At 40.5% G+C, this 15,660-nt stretch overlaps 1 protein-coding gene across 1 annotated transcript in view; it reads right to left on the reverse strand.

Annotated features, from left to right (window-relative positions):
• The window catches only part of Gnpat (glyceronephosphate O-acyltransferase), a 34,063-nt gene that overhangs the window by 17,985 nt on the left and 418 nt on the right, over window positions 1-15,660 (reverse strand). The window contains exons 2-4 of the mRNA XM_010621936.3: window positions 8,986-9,168; window positions 3,897-4,073; window positions 1,770-1,899 (exon numbers count right to left, since the gene is read on the reverse strand). Of these exons, the coding sequence (XP_010620238.1) occupies window positions 1,770-1,899; window positions 3,897-4,073; window positions 8,986-9,168 (490 nt within the window). The remainder of the gene's footprint in view (window positions 1-1,769; window positions 1,900-3,896; window positions 4,074-8,985; window positions 9,169-15,660) is intronic.

The following is a 15,660-nucleotide window of genomic DNA, read 5'->3' on the forward strand; positions in this document are numbered from 1 at the left end:
AATAGTACACAGGATCCTAATGAGACAATTAATAATGTGAAATAGGAAGTAAAGGGCTAAAGGTGTAAGGAAAGTGGGAAGGGTGGGGGAAAGGTAAGAAGGGAGAGGAAAAAAATATGAGAAACTGAAAAAATGGAAATAAAGTGTTTGTAAATGGGGAGGGGAGGAGGGGGTGAAGGGAGGGCAGGGACAAGGGGAAAAATGAGAATCAAGACCTATTATGTAAGGGTACAGAATCCCAATGATGAATGTAACTGTATTTGTATACCTAGATTGTACCAATAACCTCAATAAAAAAGATTAAAAAAAAATGGACAATGGATTCAAATAGACACTTGTTTAAAGAAGATACATGAATAGCCAAAAAGCACCAAAATGATGTTCAGTATCCTAATCGTCAGGGAAGTACAAATCAAAAGTACAACAACATAACATGTCACATGCATTAGAATGGCTTTTTTTTTTTTTTAAGAGAAAAACATAAAGTAACAAATGTTGGCAAGAAGGTAAAGAAATTCAAATGCTAGTGAACTGTTGATGTGAATGTAAAACTGTATCTGCTGTGGGAAAAGTATAATGTTTCTTCCAAAAAGTAAAAATAAAGTCACCATGAGATCCAACAGTTTTGTTCTTTTATATATACTGAAAAATACTGAAAGTTGGGTCTTGAACAGGTATGGATACTTCCATGTTCACAGCACTGTTATCTGTAATAGTCAAAACCCAGAAGCAATTCTAGTAGCCAGTGGATGATTGGATAAACACAATGTGCTCCATCCATGCAATGGCTATCACTCAACCAGAAATGGAAGGAATTTCTGACACACACACTACATGGACAAGCCTTACAGACATTCTACTTAGTGAAATACACAAGTCACAAAAGGACAAATACTGGTTTTTCCATAGATGCTTATATGAAGTATGTCATGCAGTTAAAATTCACAGACAGATAGAACAGTGGCTGCCTGGGGAAGAACAGAGTGGGAAGATACTGTTTAATAGGCAGAGTTTCAGATTTGCAGGATGAACAGAGTTTTAGGGATAGAAAGTGATGGCTGCATAATAATATAAATGTACTTAATAACAATGAACTATATACACACCCAACGATGGTGAAGATGGTAAAATCTAAAACAGGTAAAATTTAAACAGTGATGTACACAGGTGAACTCAGTATTCTGGGAAGCTGAAGCAGGAGGATTGCAAATTTGAGCTCACCCTGGGCAACTTAGTGACTTAGCAAGACCCTGTGTCAAAGAAAAGGGCTGAGGATGTAGCTCAGTGAGAAGACCATGGGGTTCAATACACATAATACCTAGTACTGTGGGGAAAAAAAAGATAAACTGTAGTTATGTGTGTTTTACCACAATAAAAATATATTTTAAAAACTGAGGCTGGGGATGTAGCTCAGTGGTTCCGCCACCTGCCTCGCAAGCACAAGGACCCGAGTTCAATCCCCAGTACCAAAAAAACAAAAACAAAACAAAGAATTGAGATTACCTAGAGTGATAGCTATGTTCCTGCCTAAGGCAAAGAGTAGGAAATATACATGGGTAGCAGTCTCATTTTTTCAAAACTATGTGCCCTATGCTTGACTCCAGCTGCCTAGACACAGGAAGGGAATAAGGATGTGCCCTATCCAGACCATTGTGGAAGATGAGGGGCTGTTTCCAACATCATCTTCAAGCACCCCAGCAGAGTCTGAGCCATGGCAGTGAAGACAATTTCAATATGTACAGCCAGAAAAGCAGAAGAGCAGTACGTACCCATCCCTGCGGCTATCACAGGCACAGGCAGGTCATAGCTGTACAGAAGGAAGGACAGCATCAGGAAATCAATGTAACTGCGATGGCTGGGCAGCAGGACAGCAGGGTACTCCTGGATAACACTCTGCAGCTTAAAAGAGATGTTGCATTTTAAAAATCATTTCAGTTGTCATGTTATTAAAATCATCTCTTAAGTCAGAAGCCAGAAAAATGGGGTCTGTGTTCTGAAGGAATACTCACCAAGTGTTCTGCCTTCCCTACCACACTTTGATTGCTTTGACAAAGTATAAATATTGTTTCAGGGTTGTTAAATAATTTCACTCAGTTCAAGGATATTAAAAAAGTGAATTTTTATGGATCAGAATAACAGTAACAATGATCACTAATATATATTAGTTGGGTACTCATTCCATGTATCAGTCATCTTGAGTGTATTAATACCACAAGTTTATAAAAAGGCCTCAACCTTAGTTTCCTTATTTATCAAATGATTGTGTACCCAATGAGTGGTAGAGTTGAGGATGGAGTCTAAGTCAGTCCAGCTTAGAGAGTCAACTGTTAATCATTGCTTGGCCTGAATCCTTGAGGCTTCTCTTAGGGAAGATTTCAAAAAAAGATAAATTATTAGACAAAATGGGAGGGCTGGCACACGCTGGACTCCCTGTCAGGAAGAAGGGACACAACAGAGCTGGGTGAAATACACCAGAGATTCCAGGTATATTCTTTAGGCCATCAACTTCGGATATATTTACTGATACCAGGTACTACTTTTTTTTCTGAGCTCTAAATATGACTAGTCAAGGCAGCTAATTTGTGATCAGTTAAAACAGAGATGGCCAATATCCCCTGGTCCCAAACACTATACTGAATATTCTTTCACAGATTCAGAGAGTGAGCTGGTAATATCAAAGAGTCACAGGAGAAAAAAGAAATACTTGATAGAAAAGTAGATGATTAAAGTAGATGAATAAAAATCTTAAATGTTGTAAGGAAATGGGCATGGCGGCATGCACCTGTAATCCCAGCATGCTGGAAGGCTGGACCATGAGTTTCAAGAGATCAAACCCAGACTGAGCAACTTAGTGACTTAGCAAGCACAAACCTCAAAATAAAATATGTTTTAAAAGGGCTGGGATGTAGCTCACGGCAAAGACCCTGGGTTCTATCCCCGGTACCACCACCACCCAAAAGGAGGTGGGGGATGAGAAGGAAACGGGGTGGGGGAGTAGTCACGAGAAAGGTGGCAAATAAATGAAGGTAGGTGCTTTCCTAGGAGAAAACTAGCATTAAAACATAGATATGAAGGCCAGAGATTTAGCTCAGTGGTGCTGCACCTGCCTCACAAGTGCAAGGTCCTGAGTTCAACCCCCGGTACCAGAAAATAAATAAATAAATAAACAAACAAATCCTTCCCAAACTTAGAAATGAATATTGTTCACAGAGAAAAGCTTTTCCTTTTAGTAAAAAGTGAGCTAGTAAACAACAGGAGTAGGAGGGATTGAGAAGAGGGAAGGGAATTAAAAAATGTTTGAAGATGTGTTATATACACATACCAAATCCCCAAGATGAATGTAATTATTATGTACTACAAGCGTGCAATAATAATAATTAATAATAAAATAACCAATAGGAGTGGGGGAATTATCTTCAGGCAATCATTAGAGTAACAACTGATTTGAGCAAAAATCATCAGGGGATGCAAAACTAGTGGGGGAGGTGGGATGAAAAACAGGATACTGAACTATTTTCAAAGTGTTTCTCTACAAGACAATTAATTATGGAGGAAACGTAGCAACTTTAACAATGGAGAAGCCCAGCAGATGGCACCAAAGTATAAGCATGAACATCACCAAGTACCACAGAGACAGACTCTGCAATCTTCTGACTGGATGCATAAAGCATGGAAGAGAATGCAACAGTCTCAGGGCATTCCTGCCAAAAGGCACCCACCCCTAACACTGAGACAACTTTGTTCAACCTAAACTTAAGGGCTGCTGGAAAAGGACTGGCCTGCTATTCAAAAAGCATCAGGAAACATATGAAAAGGTTAGGGACTAAGTATTTACTGTCAAATGAAACGGACATCCTTAACTTGAGTATCCCTAGAGAAGCTGAATTAATACTTACTTTCTGAATACCTTCTTCATTCACACACACTTTTGAGAAAATTTGTTTAAATATTTTGCTCAAGGTGAAGGCAAAAAATCGAATGGCTCCCACACGCAGTTTGTGACTCATTTCATCCAAGATTTCAGAAGCTTCTTCTCGGAGGACATCGACAGGTTGAGAGGACTCCTTGGCAAGCTGAAAGGAAAGGGAAGCAGTGATAAATCTGAGGAATAGAGAGTGAAACTTTTTATTCAGACCTGAGTAGCTCCAAATGGACCAAATTTACATAACTCAAAGATGGTGTGTTTCTTCTTGATTTAAGACATAGTTTATTTTCCAAAACAACAGATCAATGATCCTAGGTAGGCGAATTTAAAGGTCAGAAATTTAAAAAAAAATCGTCTTTCCATTTTATAGGTAAGAAAACATCTTTCCATTCCATTTGATAAAAATAATTTTACATCCAAACTCTAAAATGGGCTGCTGCCATGCTCTAGCATCCTCAACTTGGCAGCTCCTGCCTGTGGATTGGTGCTGCACCTCACGTGTCTGATGTTGTTACAAGGTAATCCCTGCAGCAAAAAATGAAGGTTATGTGAAGTGATCAACCTCAGCTTTTATCAGATGCACAGGTTGCTGGCAATGAATGATTGCAGATCTCACTATGGAACTTTTTTTGGAGGGGCTGGGAGTTAAGACAGGGTCTTGTTATATAGTTCAGGCTGGCCTTGAACTCACTATGTATAGCAAGGGCTGGCCTTGAACTGCCTCAGCCTCTGAGCGCTGGGATTACAGGGTGTGCCAACAACCTGGCTGGAGCTTTGCTTATTCACATGGCATACCACATCTTTTGAAATGAGAACAAGCATGTATTATGTGCTAGGGCTACCAAGGGTCTGGGGAAGAACAAGTCACAGCTTATGTTCTCAGGGAAGCCTGATTTCACCTTTTTCATTGTCCTCTAAAGGAACACTTCAGAAAGCAGTGGCATCTCTGTGAAAAATAGTGTAGTATCTGTGCTTCCCAAAGAATGCTCTGTGTTTGGATGAGCACAAAGGTCAGAGGACAGAATGCTGGCACCCAGTTATACACAGTCAAGGAGGAAGTAGGCCAGGGATTTAGCTCAGTGGTACTGCACCTGCCTCGCAAGCAGAAGGTCCTGAGTTGGATTCCCAGTACCAAAAACAAAAACAAAAACAAAAACAAAAACGGATGTTTTTTCTTTTGAGGTAAAATTCATGCACTGTAAAATTAACCATTTCAAGTAAACAATGCTGGGTGCGGTGGCACATTTCTATAATCCCAGCACTTGAGAGGCTGGGGCAGGAAGATTGCTCTGAGTTTGAGGTCAACCTGGGCTACTTAGTGCATAGCCATACTGAACTACATGAGACACTATCTTAAAAAATAAATAAAATGAACAATCCCATAGTATTTGGTCCATTCTCAAATGTTGGGCAACCGCTTCTCTGATCTAGCTCCTTATCTTATCCTTTAAGGCTCAAGCTGGAGAGCTTGGGACAAACTGTTTCCTCTTATCTATGCTCCTTCACTTGACTTGCAGGTTGTCCAAAATAGCAATGGTGGCAGTGGCTGGGAAAATTTTCTTAGTATAGTTAGGAGCAAATCCATAACCAAGCTACACATCCTGAACAGTGAATGAACAAGGAGGTGGGAAGACAAGACAGTGACCACAGAATAACTAAAAGTTTGAATGAGAGGGAAGCTATCAGTTACGGTCAAAGGCTTTCCTAAGCAGGAAGTCTTGGATCTGTTTTTATTTTTATTATCATCCCACTTTTTAAAAACTATGCTAAAATATATCTAACATAAAATTTACCATTTTAACCATTTTTAAGTGTATAGTTCAAGAGCAGTAAAGCCCTGAGTGTATTTATAGACTATGAGGAAGAAGTGAACGAAGTACTAATGATTTCTTTAAAAGTATACTATAAAAGAATATGCATGGGGCTGGGGGTATAGTAGTAGTAGAGCATTTGACTATCAGTAGTAGAGCACTTGACTAGCATGTGTGAGGTCCTGGACTCTATTCCTAGCACCACAGACAAAACAAAACAGAACAAGTATTATGCTGTTTGGCTTGCGACACTCTCATACATCGCATGTCTAATCAGATCTCTTGGCTGTATTATTTTCTCTTGTGTTTGATTCAATCTCACATTGCTTTGTTCATCATGGGCCTAGGCTGTGCCATATCTGAACCACACAGTCCAGGAGTATAGAAGGTTACACCATCCATGTTGATACAAGTATATCCTACACTGTTCCTACAGTGATGAAATTGGCTAGTGATTTATCTCTTAGAACACAGGCCCAGTTCTTTTTTTTTTTTCTTCTTATTGAGTTTATCGGTACAATCTAGGTATACAATACAGTTACATTCATCATTGGGATTCTGTACCTTTACATAATAGGTCTTGATTCTCATTTTTCCCCTTGTCCCTGCCCTCCCTTCACCCCCTCCTCCCCTCCCCATTTACACACACTTTATTTCCATTTTTTCAGTTTCTCATATTTTTTCCTCTCCCTTATTACCTTTCCCCCACCCATCCCACTTTCCCTAAACCTTTATCCCTTTACTTCCTATTTCACATTATTAATTATCTCATTAGGATCCTGTGTACTATTATAGTTTTTCACACCAAAGAAACTATTCAGTATTTCAGTTAAAGAAATCTCCGTATGAACATTAAAAATAGGGAATCCTAAAATAAAACTAAAAAGGAAAGTAAAAGAGAAAAGGCAATGATGTAACATTAAAATAATCCTTAATTCTGGAGATGAAAATGGTCCCTGAACATATTTAAATTGCTTCTTGCTCTTATAGTCTTATCTCACAGGCCCAGTTCTTAAGCAACGCATGACTGTAGTTAATTTTTTAAGGAATTTTTTTTTTTTGCAGTGCTGGGGACTGAACTCAGTACCATGTACACACTAGGCAAGAATTATACTACTGAGCTACATCCCCAGCTTCATAGATAATGTTCTACAGAAGTTCTCCAGGTGACTTTAGTGATAAGGAAACTTCACTTATACATAAGCCTAACCAGAGAAAACTGATAGCTTCTCCATGATATTAAAGGCCAATCAAATCAAAAGGATTAGGAGAACAAGGCAAAATGTCCAAAGAGAGAAATCAGAAGGCAAAGATAGGAGAATTTTCCTGAGGCCATAAGCTGCATTAAACTCAGTTAAAAGTGTAAAGAAGGCCAGGAGTGGTGACGTACGCTTATAATCCCAGCACTTGGGAGGCTGAGGCAGGAGGATAACTGTGAGTTTGAGACTAGCCTGGGCTACATAGTGAGTTCCAGGCCAGTCTCAACTACATAGTGAGACCCTGTCTCAAAAACAAACAAACAAAAAGTGTAAAAAAGCAAGGTCTCTACACATATACCCCAGGGCATGCACACCAAATGGAGAAGACTGAACAACTCTGTCCTCTGCATCAACAAGAAGCCAACAGATTGCATGAGGTCAGAAATAAACTGAGAGATGACTATGGCACAAGTGGACATCTACAGCCTGGTGCTGAGCACAAGTGATCCCACAGAGACAGGAGCAATCCACAGGTGAGGCTAGGGGCAGCAGCTCTGTTTACAGTGAGAATGAAAGAGGTGCATCTCTACGACCAACCAAAGCAGTAGGGCAGCCAAGCAAGGACACTGCATTTCTGAATGTGTCCCTTTTTTCCTTTATAAAAACTAACAAGTTGCACATGTGCCTTTCTTTACACCATTCACAGAGGATCAAAAACAAACACAGCAAGAAAAAGAAGGGAATACATATTTTTTAGAGGAGCACGTTAGAGAGTATGTTCTCTTTTGTCCAGAGAGGAAACAGTGCCATGGAGCAATGGGAGCCCATGGCTAACAAAGTGAAGCCAGCCATTCTGAGCCACGACAGCCAGGCAGATGGGGACCTTGGAGGGACCAGGTATCAGGCCAGGTGGCTAAGGCGCATCATATGGGGACCTATGGCTGTGTAAGCACTTGAACACGGACATGGAAGGCTGCCCATCAGAAAGCTCTAATCCTGTCTACAGAACCTCCCTTCTGAGGTCTTGAAATCATACATCCTAAAAACTCTCCTTCCTTCCAAACCTGCTCCCCCAAGTTCCTACCTCAGTGAATGGCTCCATCATCCTTCTTTCCTTTCCTTCCCACACTCACCCCATCACTAAGAAAGATGATTCCACATCTCAAACCGCAGAAGTCTGTGTATTTCTCTGTTCCTACGACTATACCCCACCCTGGGCTATCATGACAGCATCTGGAGGTCACTGCAAGTACACGGCAGACAGAACTTCCTCTGATCATGTAACCCTCCATCTTCAAAGCTTATGGTGGTTTTGCACAGTAGGTAGAAGAAAATCCAGTTCCTCTATATGGCTTACAGAGCCTTTCATGAATGGCTCTGTCCACCTCTCCAAACCCCTGCTTTGTGCTTTGGACTGGTCACACCGAACTGCTTTCAGTACTGTGAAAATGTAGGTTCTTGCTTAGTTCCAGTGGCTCCCAAATATTACTATACTGGAAACAAGCCAGTAGCTCCCAAATATTACTATACTTTGGAATTGCCTGGGCTTTTGAGAAACTACTCATGCAGGCTCCCTCTGACATTTTCATTTAACCAACAGGGATAAGACATGGGTGCAGAGATTTTTAAAGCTCCCCAGTAATTCTTATGAGGAAGGTTGAAGCCATGAGAATAAGTGACTTGCCATGCTAGGAACTCTTCAACTACTTCAGAATCATTTCTCTGGCCTCTTTTAAAAATAAAATCACTCCCCTGACTCCGTACACCAGATTAACTTTCATAGTAAATAATGAGAATCCCTTGCACCTTGGGCTCTCACTAGCATGCCTTATATCATATTTCAGTGTAACTTCCTTACTGGACTACATGCCGTGACCAAATATACAAAGTTGCCCAGCAAGGAAGCAAACATATGGCAGGTGTTTGATCAGTGTTGAATGTAATTGAACCTAAAAAGGTATGTTTGAGATTACAAAATAAATTCAGAGAAACCAGAAGGAACTGGTGACAATAAAAAAGTCTGGTTGTGGCTGAAGAAGGACTCACTTACCTGTTTAATGACATAATGAATCTCTTCAGAATTGAGAACACTACCTTTAATATCACTTGGTTTGCAAGGAGTAATTCCCTTATAGACAAGAGGTGTGTAGCATTTCATTGCAAATTTCAAGTCACTGACGTGCTTCCTCTCCTCTAACATATCTTCAAACTCGTCCCATTTTTTGAGCTCTTTCTGTGGATAAAGCAAAATGAAAGTAATGAGCCTGTATTTTAAAATAAATAAGGGCAGCAGATTGGGGACTACATTGGTAAGGTTTTATGTTTGCCAAAACTTTTATTCTATAAAGTGATGTTGAACCTTTTAGAGACTGAGTGCCCAAACTGCAACCCAAACCTGAAAAGTGAGGTTTTAGTTTAGAAAAAACAACTCATACATTTTTTTGTCTAGAAAAACATTGTCCTACAGCATCTGAACAAGAGCCGAGTGTTGACATTAGAGTTTCATACACTAAGAAACAGAAACATAATAATTATTAGGACCAATATAATGATATTGAGTTATCATCACATTTCTGATTACTATCTTTCTAAGAATTTAGAAAAACAGCAGTGGGGCCAAGGATTTAGCTCAGTGGTTCCTCCACTTGCTTAGAAAGCATAAGGTCCTAAGTTTGATCCCCGGTCCAAAAAAAAAAGCAGAGAACAAGATGCTAAGTTCTAGAGTAATCAAATCAATTTTAAAAGGTTTCATGTACTTCACTGACAAACTCGTTTTTGTCTACTTCTACTTAGCTTTAAAAATTAAGTCAAAACAAAAATCAGACACCCTTTATCACATCAAATAAAGTAAGCCCACATGATGCAAACAAAAGGCAAAATTGCTGAAGAAAAAAGTCTTCCCACACCAGCTCCTCTGAGAAGTCTGTGGTGATTCTCCTGCCTCAGCCTCTGTGTGCTATGATCATAGGTATGCACTACCCAGCCTGGCCCCTAATCTGTGCTCTTTACCACAGTACCCTCCCTGCTGGTCTCTTCACCTTCACCCTTTGAATCAATCCTGTACATTGCCATCCTACTTTTTCCAAATCATAATTTTGATCAAGTTATCCACTGCTTAAAATACCTGAATGACCCCCACTTCCTTCAGAATAAGATACAGGCCACTTATGGTGTCAGGTAATGCCACCATGGCTGGCAACATGTGGGCATGCGGATGGTATGGTCCTAGTATGCTTCCTTACAGCCATTCCCCTGAGACTTTCCACACCTGCCTGGAAACTCACCTGGAAATTCTACTCTCCCTTTATTTCTAAGTGTCATACTTATGCAGCACTCTTCTGTGAAGGTTCTCCTGAGCGCTACAGGACTTACTCACCCCTCCTCATTAGGATTTCTTTACCTTCCACCATACCTATTACACTATGCATTCTATGCACAGTCATTGTCTGCACATCTGTTCTCTACTAAAGTGCAATTATCCAGCCAGGTGTGGTGGTGCACACTTGTAATCCCAGCACTCTAGAAGGCTGAGGAAGTTTGAGCCCAGCCTAGGCAACTTAGCAAGACCTTGTCTCAAAATAAAACAAACATGGCTAGGGATGTATATCAGTGTGAAGGCTTTCAGTTCGATCCAAAATGTCACACACAAACAAAAAGCAATTAAGGAAATAGTCTGTTTCTTCTTTATTGTTCCAACATCTGGCCATGTTTGCTGCAATTCTCATGTAAAACTGCAGTCATTATAACCAATCATATCCTCTTGCTTATTAGGCCAGAGACTCTCCCCAAAGTTCATGAGTCTCATTAATAAAGTAATACCATATGTAATTATATCATCTCAAACTTAGACTGCAACAAACTAAAAGCTGAAAGAGATGTTAAAAACCTCTCATTTAGTGATTCTGAGAATGGAAAGAGAAAAGGAGCATATTCAGCAGGGAATATAGAGAGGAGAGTCCCTAGGACAAGAAAGAACCTGTAAGGGAGAGTAGCAGATATGTGTGTTTTGAGAAAGCTTGACAGATATAATCATCAGCAACCCTTCTATGGTTCTCTTTACCTGCAAAGTTCACATCTCTTAGCCACAACTCCAGGCTTTTCATGATCTCCAGCTACTAGGCTCTCCTCCTAAGTCTCACTGCAAACACTTGCAACTCCCTAAGCAAGTTGCACCATTTCTGGGCTCTCCAGTCTCTGTTCAAGCTGCTCCGAGAAGAGCATTCATTCAAACATATGAACACTATTGTATGTGTGGCACTGTAATCCATGCTGGGGATATAGTGACAATCAAAACAGACAGTCTCTTTTATGAATTAGCAGTGCATGGTAGTACCAGCTGTTGAGAGAGAGCATTTACAAATGTCTTTCTCCACCGTTCACCTGAAAAACATTCAGCCATCACATATCAGTTGTATTCCCTCTTCTGTGTACCATTCTCTGGCTCCTTTACCTACACTGAACTGGCCAGCCTCTCTTCAATAATTGGATTTTCAAGACAATAATCTAAAACACTTCATTAAACCTGTATTTGGTGCTTCCTGTAAGAGGCTGTGAATTTCTTATCCAGGTAGGTAATATGTCTTAATGTATTTTTGTACCTTTTGTTCCCAGTAGGAACTCAGTCATTGTAGAACAAAAGAGTAAATGACTGAATGAAGCTACTTTTTGAATCCCACTGATGACAGCTCCCTGGTAGTCACAGGATAAAACACAAAACTTCTCCAATGTGGCTCTAATCCAATGTCCAATCCAGGTTGTATACTAAAATAACTGGGGGTTCTTTTCAAAAATACTGATCCTATACACATTGAGGCCATACTCTTAAGTGAAATAAATAGGACACACATGTGTAAATACTGTATAGTTTCTCTGGTGTGAAAGACAAAAAGTGTAAATAAGGTTCAAAATGTATAATTGATAATGTGAAATAGGAAGAAAAGATCTAAAAGGGTGGGGAAGTGGGAAGGGTAGGGGAAAGTAAAGAAGGGAAAAGAAAAAATATGAGAAAAGAAAAAAAATGGAAACAAAGTCTTTGTAACTAGGAAAGGGAGGAGGGGTAAAGGGAGGGCAGGGGAATGGGGAAAAAATAAGAACCAAGATATATCATGTAAAGGTACAAGATCCCAATGATGAATGTAACTGTACTGTATACCTAAAATGAACCAAATAATGAAAGAAAATTATAATTACACAAAATTGAGGAAAATAAAAATAACTACAGCAATGTAAAGAAAAAATACTGATTCTAGATCCCACCTCTAGAGATTCCTGGTTAAATCAGGTCTGTGAGCAGTGCCTGGGCATCAGAATTTTTTTAAGGTACTTCAAGTGATCCCTACTGCAGGCAGGGCTGGGTTAACTGCTTATAACTGGCTTTCCCCATACATGCTGGAGAAGTAATTGTTGTCATGGAGCATGTACACTTGCATGGTAATTCACTCAGGAACACAACAGAAAGGACAACCCGAGTAGAAAAGCACAGCTAGCTGAAATACCGCTCTCCATGTCAATATGTACAGCAGGCCTTTTCCCACTCGTGGCCAGACAAGTCCCTCCTTGAGCCTCTCTCTTAACTGCCCTGGAGGATCCATTCCCACCCATGGAGTCACTGTAAACATGAGCCGACCAGGCGCTGGTTTATATGCTGAGTGTTTCAGTTTAGATATAGACAGCCTGGCCCCCAAGAGCCTCATACACTCATTGGCCGGGTTTTTGGAGGGTGACTGGGCAATGGTGGCTTATAGCTGACTTTCTGTTAGAAGGTGGGGTCCTGTCAGAAAAAGTGGATCCCTAGGGAGCACGGCCTGGAAGGCCCTCCCCTGCCACCCCACTCCTCCCTTCACTCTGCTTCCCTTCACTGCTCCTGAGCACCTCTCCTCTGCCACGTCTCTCTGCCATCCCTTCCTGCCCTGGAGCCAGTGGGCTATAGGCTAAAAATCTGAGGCAAAATAAACCACTCCTTCTCTAAGCTCCACCTCTAGTTTGATACACAGCCTCCCAGGGCAGATAATGGTAAAATCTAGCAAAGTAGGAAACTGTAAGTTTTGGGTGCTATTTACCTTTGTTTTTAATACAATTTAACTAAATTTATGTATCTTAATCTTTCATGGGGGGGAAATATTGGTGAATTAACCCAGGGCTTTTGCCCTGAACTATACATCCAGCCCTTTTTATTTTTTTAATTTGAGACAGGGTTCAAGCCTGGGCTGGGTTTGAACTTGTGATCATCCTGCCTCAGCTTTCCAAAGTAATGGGAATACAGGCCTGTACCACTGTACCGGATTCAACTTTGATTTCTAATAACAGTTAATGTATTTTAACAATGTGCTTGCAAACTTCATGAATGTTTATTAACAATCAGCTCCAGCAGGCCAGTACGAGACTGATATAGCACACCATCACAAAGGTAACACACACATAATGGGGCACCTAATGGGGATGTGCTGGAGCTACTTTAGACTGAGGAGATATGTGAGTTGGGATATTAATAACAGAAAGAGCCAGCAATACAATATTCTGAGAAAACACACCGTGACACACAGGTGACACTGAGCGATCTCGGGAGAGAGCGTGCTTGCTCTGAGAAGACCAGGCTGACAGAAACCCAGTGGCAAGATGAGCACAGACAGAGTACCAAGAGATCCTGTGTAGACTTATGGAGCACTGTAAGGTACTGGACGACCTTTTATTCTGACTCCTAACAGGGGTCCAGAATCTGGGTTACTGTGCCAGGGCTTCTTTTCATCCCATGTCTCACTGGAAAATTTCAAGCACACCTATGGCTTCAGATGCAACCTATTTGCTGATGTCTGCCAAATCTATTCAGGCCATACCTTCAGGTCTGGTGCCATATTTCCAACTCTGCTCTCCCAAACACTTACGATGTAACTAACCCATTACACGATAGCCCACAAGTTAAAAATCTCATATCTCAATCTGCACACATCCTAAATAGATAGTGTTATGTTACCTGACTAAACCTGCTCCTCTTCTCTCTTATCAAGAGGCAACATCTGCCCAGATGCTACATCACAGTAACTCAATAGTCAACTTCATTAGTCACCACATCAAACTAGTTCCAAGAGCTGATGATTTACTGTCCTAAGTACCACAGAAATATTCACTGACCTTCCTTCTTCGCAGCCTCACTACCACAGCCTTACTTTAGTCTTCTCCGTTCTTCTGGACTTCTGCCACAGTATCCTACTTTACCTTCATGATTATCCGTCAGATTTCTTCCTCACCCTGATTTGTCTTTCAACAATTTCTACTTAAAAGAGATTACCTACACAGATAAACATGACAGACATCTAGTAGTCTTAGACTATCTAAGTATGAACAGTTTGCTAAAAAGCTAAAATTTTATCCTTAAGAGTATGCAAAGGTGATATATAAAACTCCTTGAGGAAATGTCCTTTGCCTACTTTCTTAGTTTTGCCTCCCATATCACCTTAGTTAACCAGTTCCTGCACATGTACAAATGCTTTCCTTACATCAATGTCTCCCTCATCTACCATTCACACTTCAAAAACTGAGTTCAGGTAGAATCTTTTCTTAGAACTTTTCTCTGACTCCAAACAAACCAGGTACCACTTTCTTTTAATCCCACATGCTGTGCATGCTTCAGTCACTGCCCTTACCCTATTTATTTGCAATTATTTGTTTACTTCTATGACTTCTGTGTCCTTAAAGGGCTGGGTCTGTAACTCCTATAAGTACCTTAGACATTGAGAATAGTAACTAGGAGATTGCAGGCACTCCTAATATTTGCTGCAATCATCGGTATCTTAAATGTCTCTAAAGTACTACTTTCAGGTTAGACAGAAAGTATTACACAATAATTGTGTGGGTGAGTACCGAAGGGCAGTCTGAAGTAGTAAGAAAAGGTTATCATAAAGTAAGGCTATGCAGTCACAAACAGTAGCAGGAACTACTGGAAAGGAGAGGGTTCCCATGCCACTGCCTTAGGCTTTCACATGAAAAAGTGGACAAAAGTTCTGATCATTCAAGAATCATTAAAAGAAGTAAAAAATCAACTCCTTTTTTAATATACAAGATGAAAATTCCAATCAATTCACAAACCAGTTTAGGACCAAAACAGCAACTTAATTTGAATAGAATTTGTACAGCCTCCTTCCTCTCATGCTTGCTCTGGAATGCAAATTAGATAACAAAGGTGAAATCTTTTCACCACAGAACTGTGGAGTGACCAGGTTAATGAGAGAGTAAGGTTTTGGAGATGCCAGGACATAAAAAAATGCCTCTAAAATGCATTATTTTATTTCCTCCTAAAGTAGATAAAATTAATCTAGTAGTTTAAAAACAAAACCTTATCAGTTGCCCCGGGACTGTGCAATCCCAAGAGATATAAACCTTCCACCTAGCAATTTCTTTATGAAAACTGAGCGACCAACGTTCTCTTGCGCGAGGGAGGGGCCAAAGAGGAAGAAGGGTTTGGGGGTGAGAAAGCAAGCTGGAGAGAGGCTGAATGGCATTGGTTGTCTGTCTTCCAAAATGACTTGTGGAAAAAGTGCAACGACGAAAAGACAAAAGCAGGCAATGAAAGCTTTCATAAGTTCTAAATCGTCTTAGAGACTCAAATACTACCCTCACTTATAAACTGAACACTTTTCTCCCAATAATGTCACAGCATTGAAGGCGGATGTGGAGCCGCGCGCGGGCCACTCTGGCTGGGTGTGAAACACAGTTTCTCCTTGTGCCGGAC

This window comes from Fukomys damarensis, unplaced genomic scaffold, assembly GCF_012274545.1.
Source record: "Fukomys damarensis isolate Sample0158 unplaced genomic scaffold, DMR_v1.0_HiC HiC_scaffold_10, whole genome shotgun sequence".
Classification (NCBI taxonomy): Eukaryota; Metazoa; Chordata; class Mammalia; order Rodentia; family Bathyergidae; genus Fukomys; species Fukomys damarensis.